The 18,767-nt window shown below is 36.0% G+C and overlaps 1 protein-coding gene and 1 long non-coding RNA gene across 2 annotated transcripts in view; one reads left to right on the top strand and one right to left on the bottom strand.

Annotated features, from left to right (window-relative positions):
• Positions 1-18,767, bottom strand: part of LOC108370495 (E3 ubiquitin-protein ligase UBR3-like) — a 45,749-nt gene that overhangs the window by 24,908 nt on the left and 2,074 nt on the right. Inside the window, 5 exon segments of the mRNA XM_017625824.1 lie at positions 16,137-16,295; positions 16,470-16,882; positions 16,942-17,170; positions 17,493-17,756; positions 17,871-18,343. Of these exon segments, the coding sequence (XP_017481313.1) occupies positions 16,137-16,295; positions 16,470-16,882; positions 16,942-17,170; positions 17,493-17,756; positions 17,871-18,343 (1,538 nt within the window).
• LOC108370496 (uncharacterized) lies at positions 7,635-10,145 on the top strand. The gene is made up of 3 exons (XR_001848643.1): positions 7,635-7,848; positions 8,677-8,679; positions 10,135-10,145. It is a non-coding gene; the product is annotated as an uncharacterized LOC108370496 (long non-coding RNA).

Raw genomic sequence — 18,767 nt, 5'->3', positions numbered from 1 at the left:
TGTAAAAAATTCGCTGTACCTAAACTTTATTGACTGACTGTATATGTATTTGAATCTTTTCTGAACTCAATATAACGTATGTTTAAAGTTACATGCTCGCTCTATCGAACACTGGGCATGACTCAGGGTTGTAAAACCTACTGGAGTTTATATAGGTCTTAGTTAGCATGTTGAAGGAGGCACAGGCTGAGCGGGACTATTTGAGTGACCATATAATTTGTTGGTTTAATCATATTTTTTAAAGTCCTTTTAAAAAAATCTTGACGGCAAAGAGAAAAACAAGAACTTGCCCATAGCTTCGTGAGTATATTGATTGTTTCATGTGTTTTTAATTTTCGGGCATTATAGTAAACTAATTGCAAAAGTAGGGAATAAGATAACCTATTTTTCCTATATTTCACGTACTTTCATAATTTATTGGCTGTGCGCGGTCACTAAATCGTATCCGATTGCAAACAAAATTTTATACTCGAAGTATTAAGGAAACATTCCTGCCCGGCGGTTTAAAAGTCATTTTAAAGGGCCAGTCTATGGGCAGATGGACCGTGGAGGTATTACGATAAGAAAAGGTGGGTCGCCAGTTGGAAAAGTTGGGAATCGCTGATATAGTACATACTTCGTTGAGAATATTTTGTTGATATGACGCATGGCTGCTTGCTTGTTTTTTCCTCTTTTTATAGGCCTTAAATCAGCGAACGTATATAAATGAGAAGGCGCATTTCCGCAGACCGTTTTTGTTTTTCAGAAATTTTGAGTTGTCGACGATGAAAGTCACCACTCGTCGACGGAATGCCAGCGGCCACCACAGCATGAACTCTCAATTCCACCACAAGCTAAGACGAAATTGACCAGAGCGAAAAGTAAAAGGCAAATTAAAAACGAAAATGAAAAGACAAGCAAAATACTGATACTGAGCACTAGGCAGAGGGGATGCTCGCGAGGGCAAAGGTGTGCTGGCGTCAGATCAAAACAAAAAAATAAAAAAATAAAAATGGAAGTCAGAACCACAGTATAGACAGTAACCAACCTTTTTGGGTTGTTGTTGTAGTAGTCGTTGTTTTTTTAGCTATATTCACCCATGAGGAAGGCACTGGGTTGTGTGCTGCTATTTAATGGCCTTCCCTGGACTTTTCTTAGATTTCAGGGTTGTGTGCTGCATTATTTTATTTTTTTATTAGATAAATAAATTTAAGCATTTGACAAATCGTGATTTTATTAAAAGAAAATTATAAATGGTGTTGAAAAACCAATCAAACGCTCGTGCGAAAGTTACTTTTGTGTGTTGCTAAAATTTATAAATGGCGATATTGATACAAGCAATGTATTCATGGGAGGATTTGATGTTAATTGCGATATTTAGGCAACGTGCGAGCTGCCAGATGCTTTTCCGCGTGGTTGGCTTTCAATAAATAGAATGAACAAATATTCGCAAATAAAAATGATTTATTTTATAACTGACAACTAACGTACAGTGACGAGCAAAACTGTAACATGGTGTAACACTTTTTACTTCAGCCATCGCTATCTTTCCAAGTTCTAACGACTTTCATCCTTTTGTTGTATATTCTTGTTGGTACATCCCTACTCCCTCTCTCACAACGATTTGAAGTTAATACAACAAAAATAAAAAAACCAGCAGACAAAAATGTAAATTAAGGCAGATGTTACAGTTTTGCACTCAATCTCAGTTTTGCATTTGACAGTTATCTCTTACTTAGTTGAAAGTCATATGACTTTTTTCTATATTGTAATTTATTGAAGAAGTGATCACCAGTAAATAACATAGTTAATCTGGAACCATAAATGTAAATAATAGATTTACTGCGGCAAGGTGGGACCGCACGAAAAGTGGCAAACAATTTTGGAATTTGCTACTTGAAAATGTTAAGACTGAGAAAAAATATAGCCTAAAGTGTTCCCAAGGACAAAGGAAGCCTGTCAAAAAATATTACGGTACGATATCTTGTGAACTTAGCAGCAAGTAGCGATGCAGTCACTATTACAGAAGCGCTTAAGGTATTAAACTTTAATGCAAATGAATAGACAGCGAGGTGAAGAATTGCCAAATTGAGCGCAAAGGCATCATAAAGAAGAAAAAAGCAAATTTGATCAAAATACATGTGCGAGTGTGGCAGCATTTCGCTGCATCGCACGAAAACCGAACCGTTGCCTATTGGGATATGTTAGGCCGTTCAGAATGCAATAAAAAACATTTTTAAATTCCAATTGAAGGTTATTTGGTCTGACAAGACTAAATTAATCGCTTTCAATCAGATGGCCGGGCATGGTATTGGGTCAAAGACCCAAATTAAGCCCATGCGCAGCATGTAAGGCAAACTGTGAATAACAGTGGTCGGTCAATAATAGTTTGGGGTTGTATTTCAAAAATTTTCTTAGTCTGTTAGTACACAATATGCGTAAGGAACAGTATCTGTTCATATTTCAACAAAATTTGCAAGATGTAGTCGAAAAAATGAGAGTTTCTGCTGAAAAATCACTCAAAACATACTGCATATGTTCGCAAAGCCTAGATACAAAAGCAAAAATTTGCTAATTTTAAATTACCTCCACAATCCGCGGACATGAATCTCATCGAGAATTTGCGAAATCAACTAAAAGCACAGCTTAATAAGTATCAAAGTCCGTAAAATCGAGTACATGAGCTGTGAAAGGAAACTAAGGATATACCTCCAGAATTTTTACAGAGATACAAATAAGCTATGCAAATCGCATCCAGGAACTGAAACAAGCAAAAGAGTACTGAACATTGTGTTAGTAGTTCTTTTTTTTCTTGAAAATTGTTAAAAAGTTCTTAAAAATATATGAGTGCGAAACTGTAACATCTGCCTTAATTTACATTTTTGTCTGCTGGTTTTTTTATTGTTGTTGTATTGAATTCAAATCATTATGACAGAGGGAGTAGGGATGTACCAACAAGAATATACAACAAAAGTATGGAAGTCGTTAGAACTTGGAAAGATAGCGATGGCTGAAGTAAAAAGTGTTACACCATGTTACAGTTTTGCCCGTCACTGTACGTTTTTGTTGCCAGAACGACAAGTTCGGACAAACGTGTGGGAGGCGGGAATAGGCGCGGGTTTTTGTCAATTGGCGTGCTTGTTTCGGGAAAAATTAATTTTTGTCGTAAGATTGATTTGGCGTTTGCGCATTGATTTTGGCAAACATGTCTGATCTTTCTTCTTTCAGTTAAAATTTATAAAATTTTCTAATATGAGGCATCTGTGCGCGACCTCTAAGGATTAGGATGAAAGTTGAAGAGATTGAAGGTCTAGGTGGTATGAATATACGTGCGCATATTTTGCCGATATGACGTAGGGTTGCCTATTTACAAGGGACTTGAAATTTAAGAAAACGTCATACATGCTTTTCTTTAAAGTGCTGTATCTTGGAAATCTTTTAACGAAACTGAATGAAAAAAGTATTTCTTTCGTCTTATTATGGGCTTTAATTAAAAAAATTTTTACATTAATGTGCAACGTATAAAAACAAAGAAAAAATTAAGTTAACATTTTTCTTTTTGATTTTAGTATTTTTTTAATTTTTTTTTTTACAAAAACATTGTCTATAATATGAACTTTAAGTACCCAAATGGGCGTAATGGGCTACTTAGGCGTATGGACTCTAGGATCGTCTAATGCTCCAGCAATATGATAAATAGACATTGAAATTTTATGAAATTGTATATTTCATGTGTGTGTAAAAAACAAAAACAATATGAATAAATCATATTAACTTTACTAAAGGTCTGAGATCATGAATATCCCTCAAGGAAATGGCAGAATTGAACTTTGTTTCAAGTTCACATGGGAAATCTGTTTGCGACGGGATTGGAGGAAATTTTAAGAGACTAGCAGCTAGAGCAAGTGTTAAACTCCTGACGTTACAACAAATTCGTACACCCGAAACCCTCTACCCTACTAAATGGTAGCAGCACGGAAAGTTGTGGAGAAGAAGAACCCGTTTACTTCCCGTTTTTCTGAGAATGAACTAAATTTTAATTGAAAATTCTTAAAAATAAATAAATAAACATAAGTGGCACACAATATCACTTTGAAATGGCGTGCTATAGATATGACCCATACTGTGTATGTGTAAAACCTACTTCCGTAATATTTGTCACTTTATCAAAGAACATTTAACAAAATCCTAAATAAAAATACTACGTATATGGGCAAATCTAAAAAACAGGTAGCCTTTGTTTTATTTAGCTTTATTTTCACTGTTGTAAACTATATCAAGCTGCTTGCTTTTGGATATAATTCATTGACGCATACTTGAAACCTCAAAAAAAATTTGGATCAATTTGCTGCATAACTTTTGAATTATAGGTGTTTAAATTTAATAAAATTAATGAAAACAAGTGAATTTTTTATGTAATTTTTAAGAGGGGCACAATTAATTATGTCATAACTTTTGAAGCACACCATATTCTGATTTGAAATTAAATGGGCATTTAGCACTTATGTGTACAATTCATATGTAGTAGGTAAGAAAAGTGTGCATTAAAAAATAACCAAATGTCTGTAACTCCACATTTCTCAATTTTCAAAATTTTCGGTTTATCGCGTATAAGTTTTGAAGCATTTAATTTTAAGAACTTTTAANTTTTTTTTTTTACAAAAACATTGTCTATAATATGAACTTTAAGTACCCAAATGGGCGTAATGGGCTACTTAGGCGTATGGACTCTAGGATCGTCTAATGCTCCAGCAATATGATAAATAGACATTGAAATTTTATGAAATTGTATATTTCATGTGTGTGTAAAAAACAAAAACAATATGAATAAATCATATTAACTTTACTAAAGGTCTGAGATCATGAATATCCCTCAAGGAAATGGCAGAATTGAACTTTGTTTCAAGTTCACATGGGAAATCTGTTTGCGACGGGATTGGAGGAAATTTTAAGAGACTAGCAGCTAGAGCAAGTGTTAAACTCCTGACGTTACAACAAATTCGTACACCCGAAACCCTCTACCCTACTAAATGGTAGCAGCACGGAAAGTTGTGGAGAAGAAGAACCCGTTTACTTCCCGTTTTTCTGAGAATGAACTAAATTTTAATTGAAAATTCTTAAAAATAAATAAATAAACATAAGTGGCACACAATATCACTTTGAAATGGCGTGCTATAGATATGACCCATACTGTGTATGTGTAAAACCTACTTCCGTAATATTTGTCACTTTATCAAAGAACATTTAACAAAATCCTAAATAAAAATACTACGTATATGGGCAAATCTAAAAAACAGGTAGCCTTTGTTTTATTTAGCTTTATTTTCACTGTTGTAAACTATATCAAGCTGCTTGCTTTTGGATATAATTCATTGACGCATACTTGAAACCTCAAAAAAAATTTGGATCAATTTGCTGCATAACTTTTGAATTATAGGTGTTTAAATTTAATAAAATTAATGAAAACAAGTGAATTTTTTATGTAATTTTTAAGAGGGGCACAATTAATTATGTCATAACTTTTGAAGCACACCATATTCTGATTTGAAATTAAATGGGCATTTAGCACTTATGTGTACAATTCATATGTAGTAGGTAAGAAAAGTGTGCATTAAAAAATAACCAAATGTCTGTAACTCCACATTTCTCAATTTTCAAAATTTTCGGTTTATCGCGTATAAGTTTTGAAGCATTTAATTTTAAGAACTTTTAAAATATGTATTGTATTCTACAAACAATTTACGAATAATTGATACCTTAGCAAGAGGTGTGCTTTCAGAATAAACAAACTTTTAAAGATAAAATATTCTGCGATCTTGAGCGTAGTTTTAATTCCAAAAACACCTTAATTGAAGGCACATTTTGAAAATACGTCGAAACGACCTAAATCTTTCTATAACTACTAGTCCTTATAAAATTACATATACCCGTAAAATGCTTCAAAAAATGTGTCTCTAGAAGTGTGAAAAAACCCTGATTCAATACTTTTAATGATGCTCCTTCTTTTAGGTCGGAATATTTCCAGCAAAGCAACTTTTTTTTTTTTCTTAACTGGAGCCTTCCAAATTCAATGGCGTCCTCAGTTTTACCCTATTGGCTCCACTTTTCAAGATAGCGGTACTTGGAACTTTGCTTAAATTTTAACTATTTTTTTAAAAAACTCCCTGAGTTTTGAAGATATTTTACTAAAATTTTGCACATAATCGTTTATTTTTTAATATTACCTTAACTATTTTATAAAATCATCGAAATCGGTTCAGTAAAACATCTTGCTCCCATACAACTGATTGATCAGAGACGTCAGCCTCATTGCGTAACTCGTAAATTAGGCTAAACTGTACGACTCGACAAAATCGGCGTTGTCGACTGTCGTGTTGAAGTAAGTAAACGACGAAAATCGTCGAAAACTATGCAGTGCTGCCAAGTTTTTCCGTTTTAAAACACTAGTAGAGAGGTCATGGTACAATAATTACAGGTATTTGGCTTTGCCTTTTGTTTTCGCTCAAGTTAATTTGCATAATTTTTCAAAACAAAAGAAAACATTTTTGAAATGAAGTGAGTCATACAAATTTTGAATTTATTTACAAGCAAATGTTTTTTTCCGGCTTTTGCAAATCAAATAAGTTTTCTGCAAGGTTTGTTAAAAAAAAATGCGTGTTCATCAGGGACCCCAACTCGTGGGGAATTCCCCCCGATTTGCGGAGAATTTCAGTTTGCGTGAGGAATCGGGGAATGGACCGTTTTTTGTGGGGAATTTCAGCTCGTTCAATTCTAGTATAATAAAGATTCAAATGACCAAATATTACCGTAGATTTTTTTAGAATTTGCTTTGTCGCATTTCCTTTCATATACCGAATAAGCATAATTTATTTTTATACGGAATCAAGCCACAAACCCTTCAGCAGGATATTCTAAAACGAAAATTCTTAGAAACTTGAAAAAAAGCTCGAAATTTTTACGACAATTTGTTGAGTTTTTTCAAATATTGCACAAAGTTTGAAACGTGGATTTATACAGTATTTGTTAAACAACGAACTATATTTTTATAAAAAATAACTCAAATTAAATAACAAAAAAAAAATATAAAAAAATTGTTTATTATTTATTTGTTAACTAACTTTATGAAAGTTTGGTTTGGTTTATGAATAAATACATACCCTGCCGGAACAAAGTATTGTCACAGCAAATTTTTTTCGACAATTTTGTATAAAAATACCAATTATCATTTAACAACAAAAACATAAAAATATAATTCCTTGAACTTTTTGCAAAACTCGCGAAAATTCAGCAAATTTATGTGTATGTAGTTTTGCAGCCCATTAAATTTTAGTAAAAGAATGCAAGTTCGGAGTTAGTCAAAAATCGCGTTGATTTTTGAGAATTTTATTTTTGTTGACGGTGTTTTGCATTTTTTCCATAAAATGTTTTTTCAAAAAAAAAAACTTGCATGGAAGAGACTGCGTGAAAAAAATTGCCAAAAATCAACAGTAATTCCTAGCTACTTAAAACTTGCACTTGCAAACAAAAAAATCCTGCAGTGTAGATGAATAGCATTCAAAAATACAAGTAATTTTTAAGCATTACTGTTGTAATATGAATTCGCCTTGTTTACAACAAACACATCTTTTTGACATTAAGAAGTACCGCGACGAAAATCTAAATTCGCCAGTAACACCACCTTGTATAAATTCGCCTTGGTCGGAGGTGTTAAAAATGATTCTCACAAATACGTGCTGTTGGTGGCAAAGACATGTGGCAAGCTAGTTCCCACGTTTTTTTTTTTTACATATTCGTCGTTCGGTACGATGAACACGTAGTCACCGCACTTCGCACTCTTACATAAAAAACACGTATGCGGCATTATTAGTTGTTTCGCTTTCTATATTCCTTTTTTGTTAATATTTTCCTCTGTTCACGATTTCAAAAAAATTAAAAATTCAAACTACCAAAAAGGGACAACAAATTTCAAAATTTTAACTAACACACTCAAGCAATTGTCATATATGGATATGTGAAAAATTAAATGTCATTACTTGGCGCACTGTATACATTGTGGTTCTTCTGAGAGCAATGTAAAATTCAATCACATTTTGTGCATGATACAAAAATTTTAAGGTAAACCCGCTGAGAGGTAGCCTGAACATTTTTGAAGTTCACTAACATAAGGCACTCCGCACATTAAGCGCCGAATCGTGGTAGTGTAATCGTTTCGGCCAAGGCGAATTTATACAAGGTGGTGTTGATGGCGAGTTTAGATTTTCGCCGCGGTACATATTAATGTCAAAATGATATGTTTGTTGTAAACAAGGCGAATTCATAATACAACAAACACATAATTTTGACATTAATAAGTACCGCGGCGAAAATCTAAATTCAGCATCAACACCACTTTGTATAAATTCGCCTTGGTTTCGGCATACTAAACTAAACTAATTTCAATGAAGCTCTGTACATTGCGATTCATAATCATGTTTTCGCCTAATAATAAAAGCTTCATGAATCGAAGCGACCAACTTTGTAAGGCACTTGCCCTTTTTGAAATCGTCATTTGTTTACTTTTTTGTGTTTGAAATAAAAATCATTTGTCATTTCTACAGGAAATAATTGAAAATAACCAATTTCATGCTAAAATTAGTGCAAATTGTATTAAGCCACAAGCATTTATGTAATATTTTGCTCCAAAATTTTTTGCGGAAGTGCGTAGTTAAAGAAGAACGTCCAGAAAAAGAGTTACGTGTAGAATGTGTTTATTAGCTGGTAACTTATGCAGGGCGCGCAAGTGTGCAGAAGTCGAGTAGTCATGCATTCGTTTCGCATTATGATGAAACGATTACTCGACTTTGATTAGGCGCGTAATGTGCGGAGGGCCTAACAAAAATCCCAACGGGACTTAAAGTGAGCTGCTCCCCAAAGGAGCAAGTACGGAGCAGTGCAAAAGCAAAGTAAAAGTAAATTTTTAAATTTCTAACAATGCTAGAAATAAATATCATTTTGAGCAGTTACATAAAATATTTTCTTTTGAAATGTTTTTATGTATATTTAATAAGTATGTAAGTTAGGGCGATTTTTTTGCGACTATTGTTTTTCTGCGCTCCTACCTCGAAATTTTGTAGAAAACACCTAAAAAACTCTTTGAAAATTTTAATCCTTTATATTATACACGTAAACTTTGAGTCTTTTTCTTAACAAGTCTACAACTCAGAGGCATTTTATGGTATAATCTTGGTCAATGATGGGTTTTCTTCAGAATTGAATACTCTACAAAAATTTCCATTTCAGTGTAATCCTAACTCCCGCCAGCGAAGTAGTACAGGTCACTAAACCCAATTTTTTTCATGAAATTCTCCTTTTTTTGCCCTTATCTCGAAAATAACAAGAGCTACAGAAAATATACAAATGACAAACTTGTAGGACTTTCAATTTTCTACAACAAAAATTCAAAGTCCAATATCTCAAGAAATGTGGATATTAGCGATTTGATTATACCATAAAATGCCTCTGAGTTGTAGACTTTTTAAGAAAAAAAACTCAAAGTTTACGTGTATTTTATATGGGAAATCTTTGTACGCCTTGGGCGCCGAGTACTTAATGTTAATATTAAGGGTTCAAATTTTCAGGGAGCTTTTTTTGAGGTGTTTTCTACAAAATTTTGAGGTAGGAGTGAAAAAAAACAATAGTCGCAAAAAAATCGCCCTGATGTATGTATACTATATAAAAGAAAAGAATCATGTTAATAAATACCAACATTACTTTATTAAAACAAAAATAGAATATGACAAATGAAAATTTGCTTGCGTCGCTTTTTAAATGCTTTAGTTGAAGCGCTCACCAAGGGCTTCTTTAGGAGCAGCAACGGAGCACTTCTTTCTAATGACACACAATGTTCAAAAATACAATGAAGTGCTTAGGAAGAGAGCGCTTACTGCTGATTATGGAGCGCTCCAATAGCCCTAATGGAGCGCTTCTTGTCCCGTTGGGATGTTTTAGAATTTTTAATCTCACAAATTCAGCCTCACTTTCAGTCTCAAATAAAAGAAAATTTGAATATTTTCATCTATTTGTTTTTTTTTGCCATTGACGATTGTTGCCTATTACTCGTGTTTTCATCAAGGTTCATAGAATACAAGGTTACGACATCAGCCATGGCCGTCAAAGTCAAAAAACTAACAATGGTTTTTACCGACTAAAACGCTAAACTAGACTTGAACAGTTATACAGAAAATGCTAGAAGAATATTGAGTTTAGTAAATTAGAAAACACATTCTTCAAATTGCAAGCAATTTAATTTTAAAATTTTACACACAAACTCACACAACTATTCTCATTTTCAATCTCAAACAACAAGAACTTTGAACGATTCCTTTTTTTTACTCTCAATTTTATATGATTTTAAAATGTTGGCAAACTTCAAAAAAAAAAAATCATGGCCGACGAATTGAGAGAACGGTTTTACCTTACTATGTTTTTATCATGGTTTTAACTTTAAATATGATATCATGAAAAGTTCTATAATCGGAAGATGCGCTCACCTTTCAGAAGTAATAAAAAATGTTAAAAAAAGAGTTTTAATGTTCATTTTGCTCGATTTATGGTTTCTGTTCTTCGATGGAGATGGGGATTTATCACGATTGCGTCATTTTTTTTAATATTTGAATACCGCAAAAATTAACTGAACTGGTATTTTTATTATGTATGTAGCCCATTTTGGTGGAACGAACTCGAAGTTGGAAAATAAAATCTTCAAATCCTTGTTAAGTACATATCAAAGCGTAAACTCTTTCAGGCTGTAAAGTGTAAAAAACAACAGTAGGTGAGTATGCATTGCATACTTTTAGGACAATCTCGCAATTAAACTTTTAAGAGCTCTCAAGAAAAACGAAATATTCATATAAAATGCCGCACAAGATATGGCAGGAAATTTTCTTATATCAAAATTTCTTAAATCAGTTTGCAGCTCTCAAGTATGGCCTTGGCTCTCAAGGAAAAAATGCTCGTATATTTCTTTCTTCAAGAAAATTTACAGCCAAAGTAAAATGGTTTTTCAAGCAACAGAAATAATAAAAATATTTCTTATGATTTTTCTTGAGAGCTGGATTCTAAGCTTTAAGATACAGTTTGTATTTGAGGCTATTAGCTTTAAGGGGGGATACAACCCCAAAACCCACACATTGCGTGCGCTAATGATATAGAGTATTCTATTATTTACTTAATGTATGGACAATACTTCCCAGAAGATAGAAGAAATTAAGGAACAACTTGCTGCACATGTAAGTATTTGTATGAGGTACGATGCACACAAAGCAGTTGAGCCACTCTGCTACCTTCATAGGCAACATTCATTTATAGAGCACTAAAGGAATGATTCGTTTGCTTGTGGATCGTGTTTTTTTTCAGTTTTGCTCAGGACGATTATCTTTACTACAATCGTAACCATGCCAGTGAGCAAAAGAATTGAAACGTGTCGTGTGTTTTTATTGCTCAGGAACAATATGAACAAAGGAACACGAACTTTTCGTACTTGTTGTGGAAATCCGGTTGTGATCCGATCGGTTTGTTTTCGTCAGAGAACGAAAATAACCGTCACCAAGTGTCTTGTATAGTTTTTACCACTGACACAAACACTCATCTCTCAAGCAAAGAGTATTTTGTGTTTTCCGTTGTGGGTTATTTATCAACTGCTAAAATTTGCCTTAGGCAAAGACACTTTGGCAGGCACTTTTATTTTTAAGTTTCTCCGCGCTCTAACACTTATTTTTCCTCTTCCAGCGATAAGCGTCCGTGCCCAACAGCAACGGAAAAAGATATGCAAACAACCCTTTCCCACTGAGAGGGGCACACATCTACAAAAAAAATAAACCACCTGTTCTGTTCTGTGGGTTATCTCTTAAATAACGACGGTTATTATGGGACATTTTCAAAGTGGAGAGGTATACTTTCGACCTCTGGTTTTCGTACTCTGGTTATAAAACAAATGGCGGGAACTACAATTTTACGCTGCCTCCGAATGGCAAATGGTTTTTAGAAGCTTTTTCAAGGCAGAAATAGACTGGGAGGTTTGCGACCGCTATTAGAAAAACAGTTTTTTGTAATTTATATAGATGTCAATCGGACTAGGGATCGAACCCAGGCGGGGGTATATGCCATTAGTGTGTGTGTAGAGATAAGCCTATTTACGGACTACCGTAGTGAGAAAATCCTAATTTTGAGTGATAGCCAGGCTACACTCAAGGCCCTCTCATCATTTGAGGTCAAATAACCATTAGTCCTTGAGTTCATTGACAAGCTTAACGCCCTGGTCGAAGGTAATGTTTTCGAACTAATTTTGGTACCAGGACACATAGGACTGCGGCCGCCTAGTCTCCTATAGGGTTTTATTTGCAATCGGACCTAGCACAATCAGTAAAGAGCTCAGGAAGGAGAGGAACAAACTCAGAGAACAAAAGGGGCGTAACACCGCAGGTCTACGTCCGGCTAAATGCTTTCTGGAACGTTGCAACCTTACAATGTCCAGGGCGATCATAAACCTCCCCAAAGAGAGAGAGAGATAATAAGGTGGAGCAATTAAAGTCTATTCTACGCCAAAATAATTTGCCAACAACAGGCTCAAAAGCAGAGCTCATTCAAAGGCTAAGTGAATTCATAGGTACAGACGAAATTGATGAAATAGAAGAGCCGCCGAATGAGAGCGGAACAATCAATTCAAGATCAATTAGACAACTACGAGCGATGATGAACACAATGATGAATGCTATTGCTGTAGCGCAGGTGCCTGTTGCACAGCCGCAGCGAACAGATATACAAACTTCGATGCAACAAACACCGACGACAACACAACAAATATCAGTTAATGACAATGAACATGTACGAACGAGAGCGAACACGAACAGCTTCAGTGAAAGAGATTGCCGAGACTCTGCCCGATTTCAATCCATATTCTGAAGATTCGGTTACTGTTGAGCAGTTTATTAATCGCGTGAACTGTGTGCTATCTGCTTACAACAATTGGGATGAAAAATGTATCATGTTAGCCGTGTACAGCAGAATGTGTGGTGTAGCAAAGATGTGGCTAGACTCTTCGCCAGTGTTGTTTGCCAATTGGAATGAATTCGCGAAATGTTTGAAAGAAGAATTCAGTTACGAAATGAACGAAGCAGACATAAACTATAAAATGTGTAATGCCAGTAGGAAAAATTACGAGAGTGTTACTGATTATTGTTTCCGTATATGCATGTTAGGTCGGCGATACAAGTTAAGCGACGCCGCTATTATTAAATATACGCGAGATGTGGTGCAGAAATTAACGAGTTCGAGAAAAACTTTAAAAAATCAGTAATTGTTAATGGAGAAACATTTATCGCCTTTCTCGATACGGGTAGTCAGTGTCACATGATTCGTAAATCTGTTGCAAACAAATTGCCAAATATTCGCGAAAATTGTGCAATATCAATTAATGGTATTTATGGCGGTACGCAAATGGCTAATGAAAAAATTACATACGTAGTAGAAATCGACGAGCTGGAACGTGAAATTGTTGCCTACATTGTAGACGGGTTACGAAAAACGATTGCGGCTGACCAATTTAAAACGCCAATGAAGTCCGCCAATTTTTAGGACTTAGCGGTTATTTCCGACGATTTGTTCCGGGTTATGCTATTTTATCTGAACCGTTAAGAAAACTTTTACGAAAAGACAGCGAATTTCATTGGGCAAATGAACAAGATATAGCTTTTAATCGTCTTAAAGGCATACTCACATCTCAACCTGTAATGGTATCGTACAACGCGAGCGCAGAGCATGAAATTCATACTGATGCCAGTACGATTGGATTAGCAGCCGTGCTTTTACAAAATGAAGGTGGTAGTTGAAAACGCGTACTCTACTATAGCCGATCAACTAGCGACGATGAAAGAAAGTACTATAGCTATGAATTGGAGACGTTAGCGATTGTGGAAGCTCTTGAACGTATGCGATATTATGTTTATGGTAAGCGAGTAAAGGTAGTCACAGATTGCAACGCGATTAGCACTGTGATGCAAAAACGCGAACTTATACCACGAATAGCCAGATGATGGCTGAAAGTCCAAGACCTTGACATCGTTATTGAACATCGTGCCGGAAGACGAATGGAGCACGTAGATGCGCTAAGCCGAGCTCGAGCTGAGTGCGCCTCTGAAGTTGAGACAGCCTCATTACGCATAATGAAAACGAATATTACAAATGACGATTGGCTTTTTGCAATGCAGTTAAGCGACGAACGTATCAAAAATATCATCGAAAAGGTAAACGTGGACGACTCTTCAGTGAAGGAGTACAACGTTGAGAAAGACAGGTTGTATCGTATCGTCCACAAAAAGAAACTTTGGGTTGTTCCTAAAGCACTTCGATGGTGCGTGGTTTATGACAGCCGTGACAAGGCCGGACATCTAGGTGTTGATAAGACGATCGACCGTATCCAGAACTTCCTTTTGTTCCCACGAATGCGAAATTTTGTAAAGGCATACATCAAATCTTGCGTCGATTGTGCCGGCAACAAAATCCCGACAGGAAAGAAAGAAGGATGACATGGAGCCCATTCCATTTAAAACGATCCATTTAGATCATCTTGGTCCTTTTCCGAAAAGTTCCCGTAGGAACGAGCACATATTGGTCTTGGTTGATTCGTTCACCAAATTTACGATAATTCGCGCCGCCAAGAGTACTGCGACTAAACACGTGCTAGCAGTCCTTCACGAAGTAATCAGCTACATTGGAGTCCCTCAACGCTTCGTAACGGATCGTGGAACATCATTCACATCCAAAGAATTTGCTAAATACTGTAAAGACTACGACATTAAGCATATTCAAAACGCTGTTCGCACGCCACGAGCGAATGATCACGCCGAACGAACTAACAGAACTTTGTTAAGCATGCTCCGAACGACGACGCAATCAGAGAAGAAATGGGACGACAAACTACGTGATATCCAATGGGTTATCAACACAACGCGCAACCAAACGGCAGGTCAAACCCCATATGAGTTGGTGTATTCATTCAAGCCGCGCGATATACTTAAAAACAAACTAACAACGATTCTACACGACGGTAACTCACAAGACGTTGATATCAGTGATCTACGACACACCGCCGCGGATCGAGTTACGCAACAACGAGAGAAGGCCAAAATACGTTTCGACCAAAAACATACTGCGCCAACGCAATACAAAGTCGGTGACTTGGTCTTAGCCGAGAACGAACCAGCCAGCACGGGCGAATCACGAAAGTTGGAGCCACGTTACAAAGGCACCTTCGTTATTAGCAAAGCCCTTGATCGAGATCGATACGTCATAACTGATCTTCCAGACTCCTCACGCAAATAATGTCATTACACGTCTATATACGCTTCAGATAAGCTTCGACCGTGGTGCAATCTGCCAGCTCTCAACGAACAACAAATTAACGAGGGTGGCATAAGTACCGATGACGAAGACAATTTATCAACTTATATTGATTTAGCAGTGGCCCAATCTCCCCGGGGTCAGCCTGGTTTAGATGGTCACACTAGTTTGCTTCTGGTGGGAAGTTGGGTAGGAGCCTCTGTGACGACCNACGGACAGTCGGGTACTTTGCGTTTTTGTGTTTGTGGTTGAGGAAAATTATTTTTTTTTACTGTTTCTGAAGCTTAGTTACACTCAAGTTTTGATTGTTGGTAGGTACTTCAAAATTCTATTATTTTCAACTTTAAAGCATTTGACTCTAGTTGCTATTCATGTCTACATTTTCTTTTCAGCGTCGTTGCCCAACGGCAACCCAATTGAGGTTGCGTGGCTAACCATTATCGACCCACAAGCTAGGCCTGTTCGAAACACGTAATGAAAGCGGCAATACTGCAACATTGATGAAAATTTTCAATACTTTTGCAAATTCCCAACTGATAAAACGTTGCTAGAAATTTACACACAACGTGATACTTTAATAATTCGCGCAACGCTGCAATTGTGATTGCATCTCGAACAAGCCCCTACAACTGCAGCTGCTGCTACCACTCTAATAATAAATATTTTTCAAACCGGTTCAAATATTAAACTATTGAAAATGTAACGAAATTCGCATACAATTTTCTTTATGCTGGAAATTTAAAGGACTGTCGAAAAAAGCTACAAAAAGGAAGACTACTCACCTGCACTCTCAGAGGATGTATCATTAAGAGTGGCAATATGTACGACCTTGTGGGCAACACTTCCGACAGAGACATTCCCATTTTGGTAACAGCTTGACACAGAAATGCTGCCAAGTAACGATGAAGTGGAAAATGAAAGGAAGCTTGCATCATTTCGTCCTGTTTAAAAAATAGATATGTAGCAATATCAAACTAATAATTGGTCTTAAGTATGTATTGAAAAAGCATGCTTTAGAATTACAGCGCGGTATATATGTATATCAAAAATTGCTTATTTGTTTACCAGCGGTGTTCTGCTGTGCATTGACCAAAAATAATATTAATAGTACATACCGGCGATAGTTTTGGTTCCAAAAAGTAAATGGCATCCAACCATTCATGCAGAGTATTAACGCAATACGTAATTATCTTCTTGGCTAAATGCGCATGAGTGCCGTCCTGCAGATGCGATATTATGGACCACATGGGATAAGCGCTTGCCTCCAATTCACACGAGAAGGCGGCGTAATAAGAATTAGGTTCGAACTCCACATGGGACGTTGTCTCTCGCACATTTACATTCATGCCTTGCAGCATTGAAAGAAACTGAAACCACATATCGATCAAATTGTCATCACGCAAAAATACTAGGGCCACTGATTCATGTGAGAGTACATTGTTAAAGTCAGACACTAAAGGCCAGTAGCAATGATCCTTCATCACTTGGCGTGTACAATCAATTACGAAATGGAAATTCTTGTTCGGGTCTATAGAGAAGAACTTACAGTTATTATAACTATCTGCAATTTGAATCGTACGCACTTACCATGTAATGTATTTTGTATGAGTATCTTTGACATCATTAGCTTAAGACTGATTATCATTACATGCAGTAAGGACAGTTCTTTAACCATCTTCAAAGCTAAGCTTTCATTGGAAAACAGTTGAACGCTCATGTGCACAACTCGGTTACTAAGTGTATCTGGATCGCGTGACATTTCCAATACGGACGGTATGCGGCTATAGTGCATCACGAAAGTACGAGTAAGATGCTCCTAGATATTTGAGAAAAATAAATTCTTAATTTTAGACTTTTTGCATGTAAAAACCCTATTAAATCCAATAACTCATCTGCAAAAAATATTTTCAGTTTATGCTCAAATTTTTAAATCTTATTAAAAAGTTTAAACTTTTAGTGCAATTATGTTGCAATGATCTAATTTTCGCAAAGAGTTCGAAATTAAATGAAATCTTTAAATTAAAATCAATTAAATTTGTCGCTGTATAGTGTGTAAGAAAATGTACAATTTCTAGATTATTTAATAAATAAATATATATGTACATATGTATGTAAAGAAAACACATTTTTTTTATTACCTTATAATCTTGATCGGGCAGCATGTTAAGCAAAAAGCAAACCAAGTTTTGAGGGAATTCAAATTTGAATGTCCAAAAAATGAATTCTTCCAAAAGAGTTGTATGGACGAGCTTTTCTCCTAAAGCAGGCAGGTGCTTATAATCGTCGGGCGGTTCAGGACGGGGAAATCGGTTTACAGCTTCTTCATACTTCTCGCGATTCGACTTTAAAAATCTTCCATGCCGTGTATCCAAGCAGGGAGATTCCGTAAAAGATTTGTAGACCTAAAAAAGAGAGTATAAGAAACGGGACATACACAGGTGGTCCGATAATTAGACGATATTCTTTTACAACCAGTGTAGTATGTACAAAAGTACCAAGCATTTGGCATTACTCACATCAGGATTTATGAGGGCACGTGTCATCACTTTGCGCATTATTTCGCCCATGTTGTTAAGATCGATCAACATATTTGCAAACTCTTCGCATGAATAAGCGGCCAAATTATACGTTTGTGATGTGGCATCACTGTGTTCCCGGAAGTGCTGCAGTAATCGAAAAAGTAATTTTGGCATTATAGCTTCTGCCACGGCGAGTAAATTAGAGGGCACGGGCTCTTTGTTGGCCCTATTGTTTATGCCGTGGTCACTGCAGAAACCCTCTGCTTTCATCACAGATGTATCGCCACAATCACAGGCGCCGCCAGCCTGAGACAAGAACATGTTGAAGTCGTGATTGGTATGATCGCCCTTCTTGAAGCAGTCGCGGCAAATGGACATACATGGTGAAATGCCGCATGTACGACACCGATACGCCACTACATGTGGTACCCATACCAGACCACATTTTGCGTGATTATCATAGCTGCGTACTGTTACGAAAATACAAATACCAAATGTTCTATGAGCAAACCAAATTTCTGTAACATTTAATGGCGTTATTCAATACTAAAATTTTAAATTATTCTATTAAACTCTACATTAGTATAGGGTGTATTCAAAATACAAAGCATCAGATTTATTTCCAAACCGAGCTAGAAGAAAAAAAAAGTGTAGATAACTAGCATCTAACCGTGGTTGTGCCCATTTGGCATTACAATCTACTTAGGACTAGCAATAAAAGTGACTGATGCGTTGTATTTGCAAAGTGTCCACATAAACCTATTGGTGCATAAGGTTATATAATGCTAATGGCAGATAAATTTGTTTCCAGAGGCCTCCACCTTACACACATGAGAGTAAGGTGGAGGCCTCTGGAAACAAATTTATCTGCCATTAGCATTATATAACCTTATG

This window comes from Rhagoletis zephyria, unplaced genomic scaffold (assembly GCF_001687245.7).
Source record: "Rhagoletis zephyria isolate East Lansing unplaced genomic scaffold, Rhagoletis_zephyria_1.1 Rzeph_scaffold_04277, whole genome shotgun sequence".
In the NCBI taxonomy this organism is placed as follows: Eukaryota; Metazoa; Arthropoda; class Insecta; order Diptera; family Tephritidae; genus Rhagoletis; species Rhagoletis zephyria.
The sequence above is the reverse complement of the archived record's forward strand: the minus strand, read 5'-3'. Positions and strand labels throughout refer to the sequence as shown.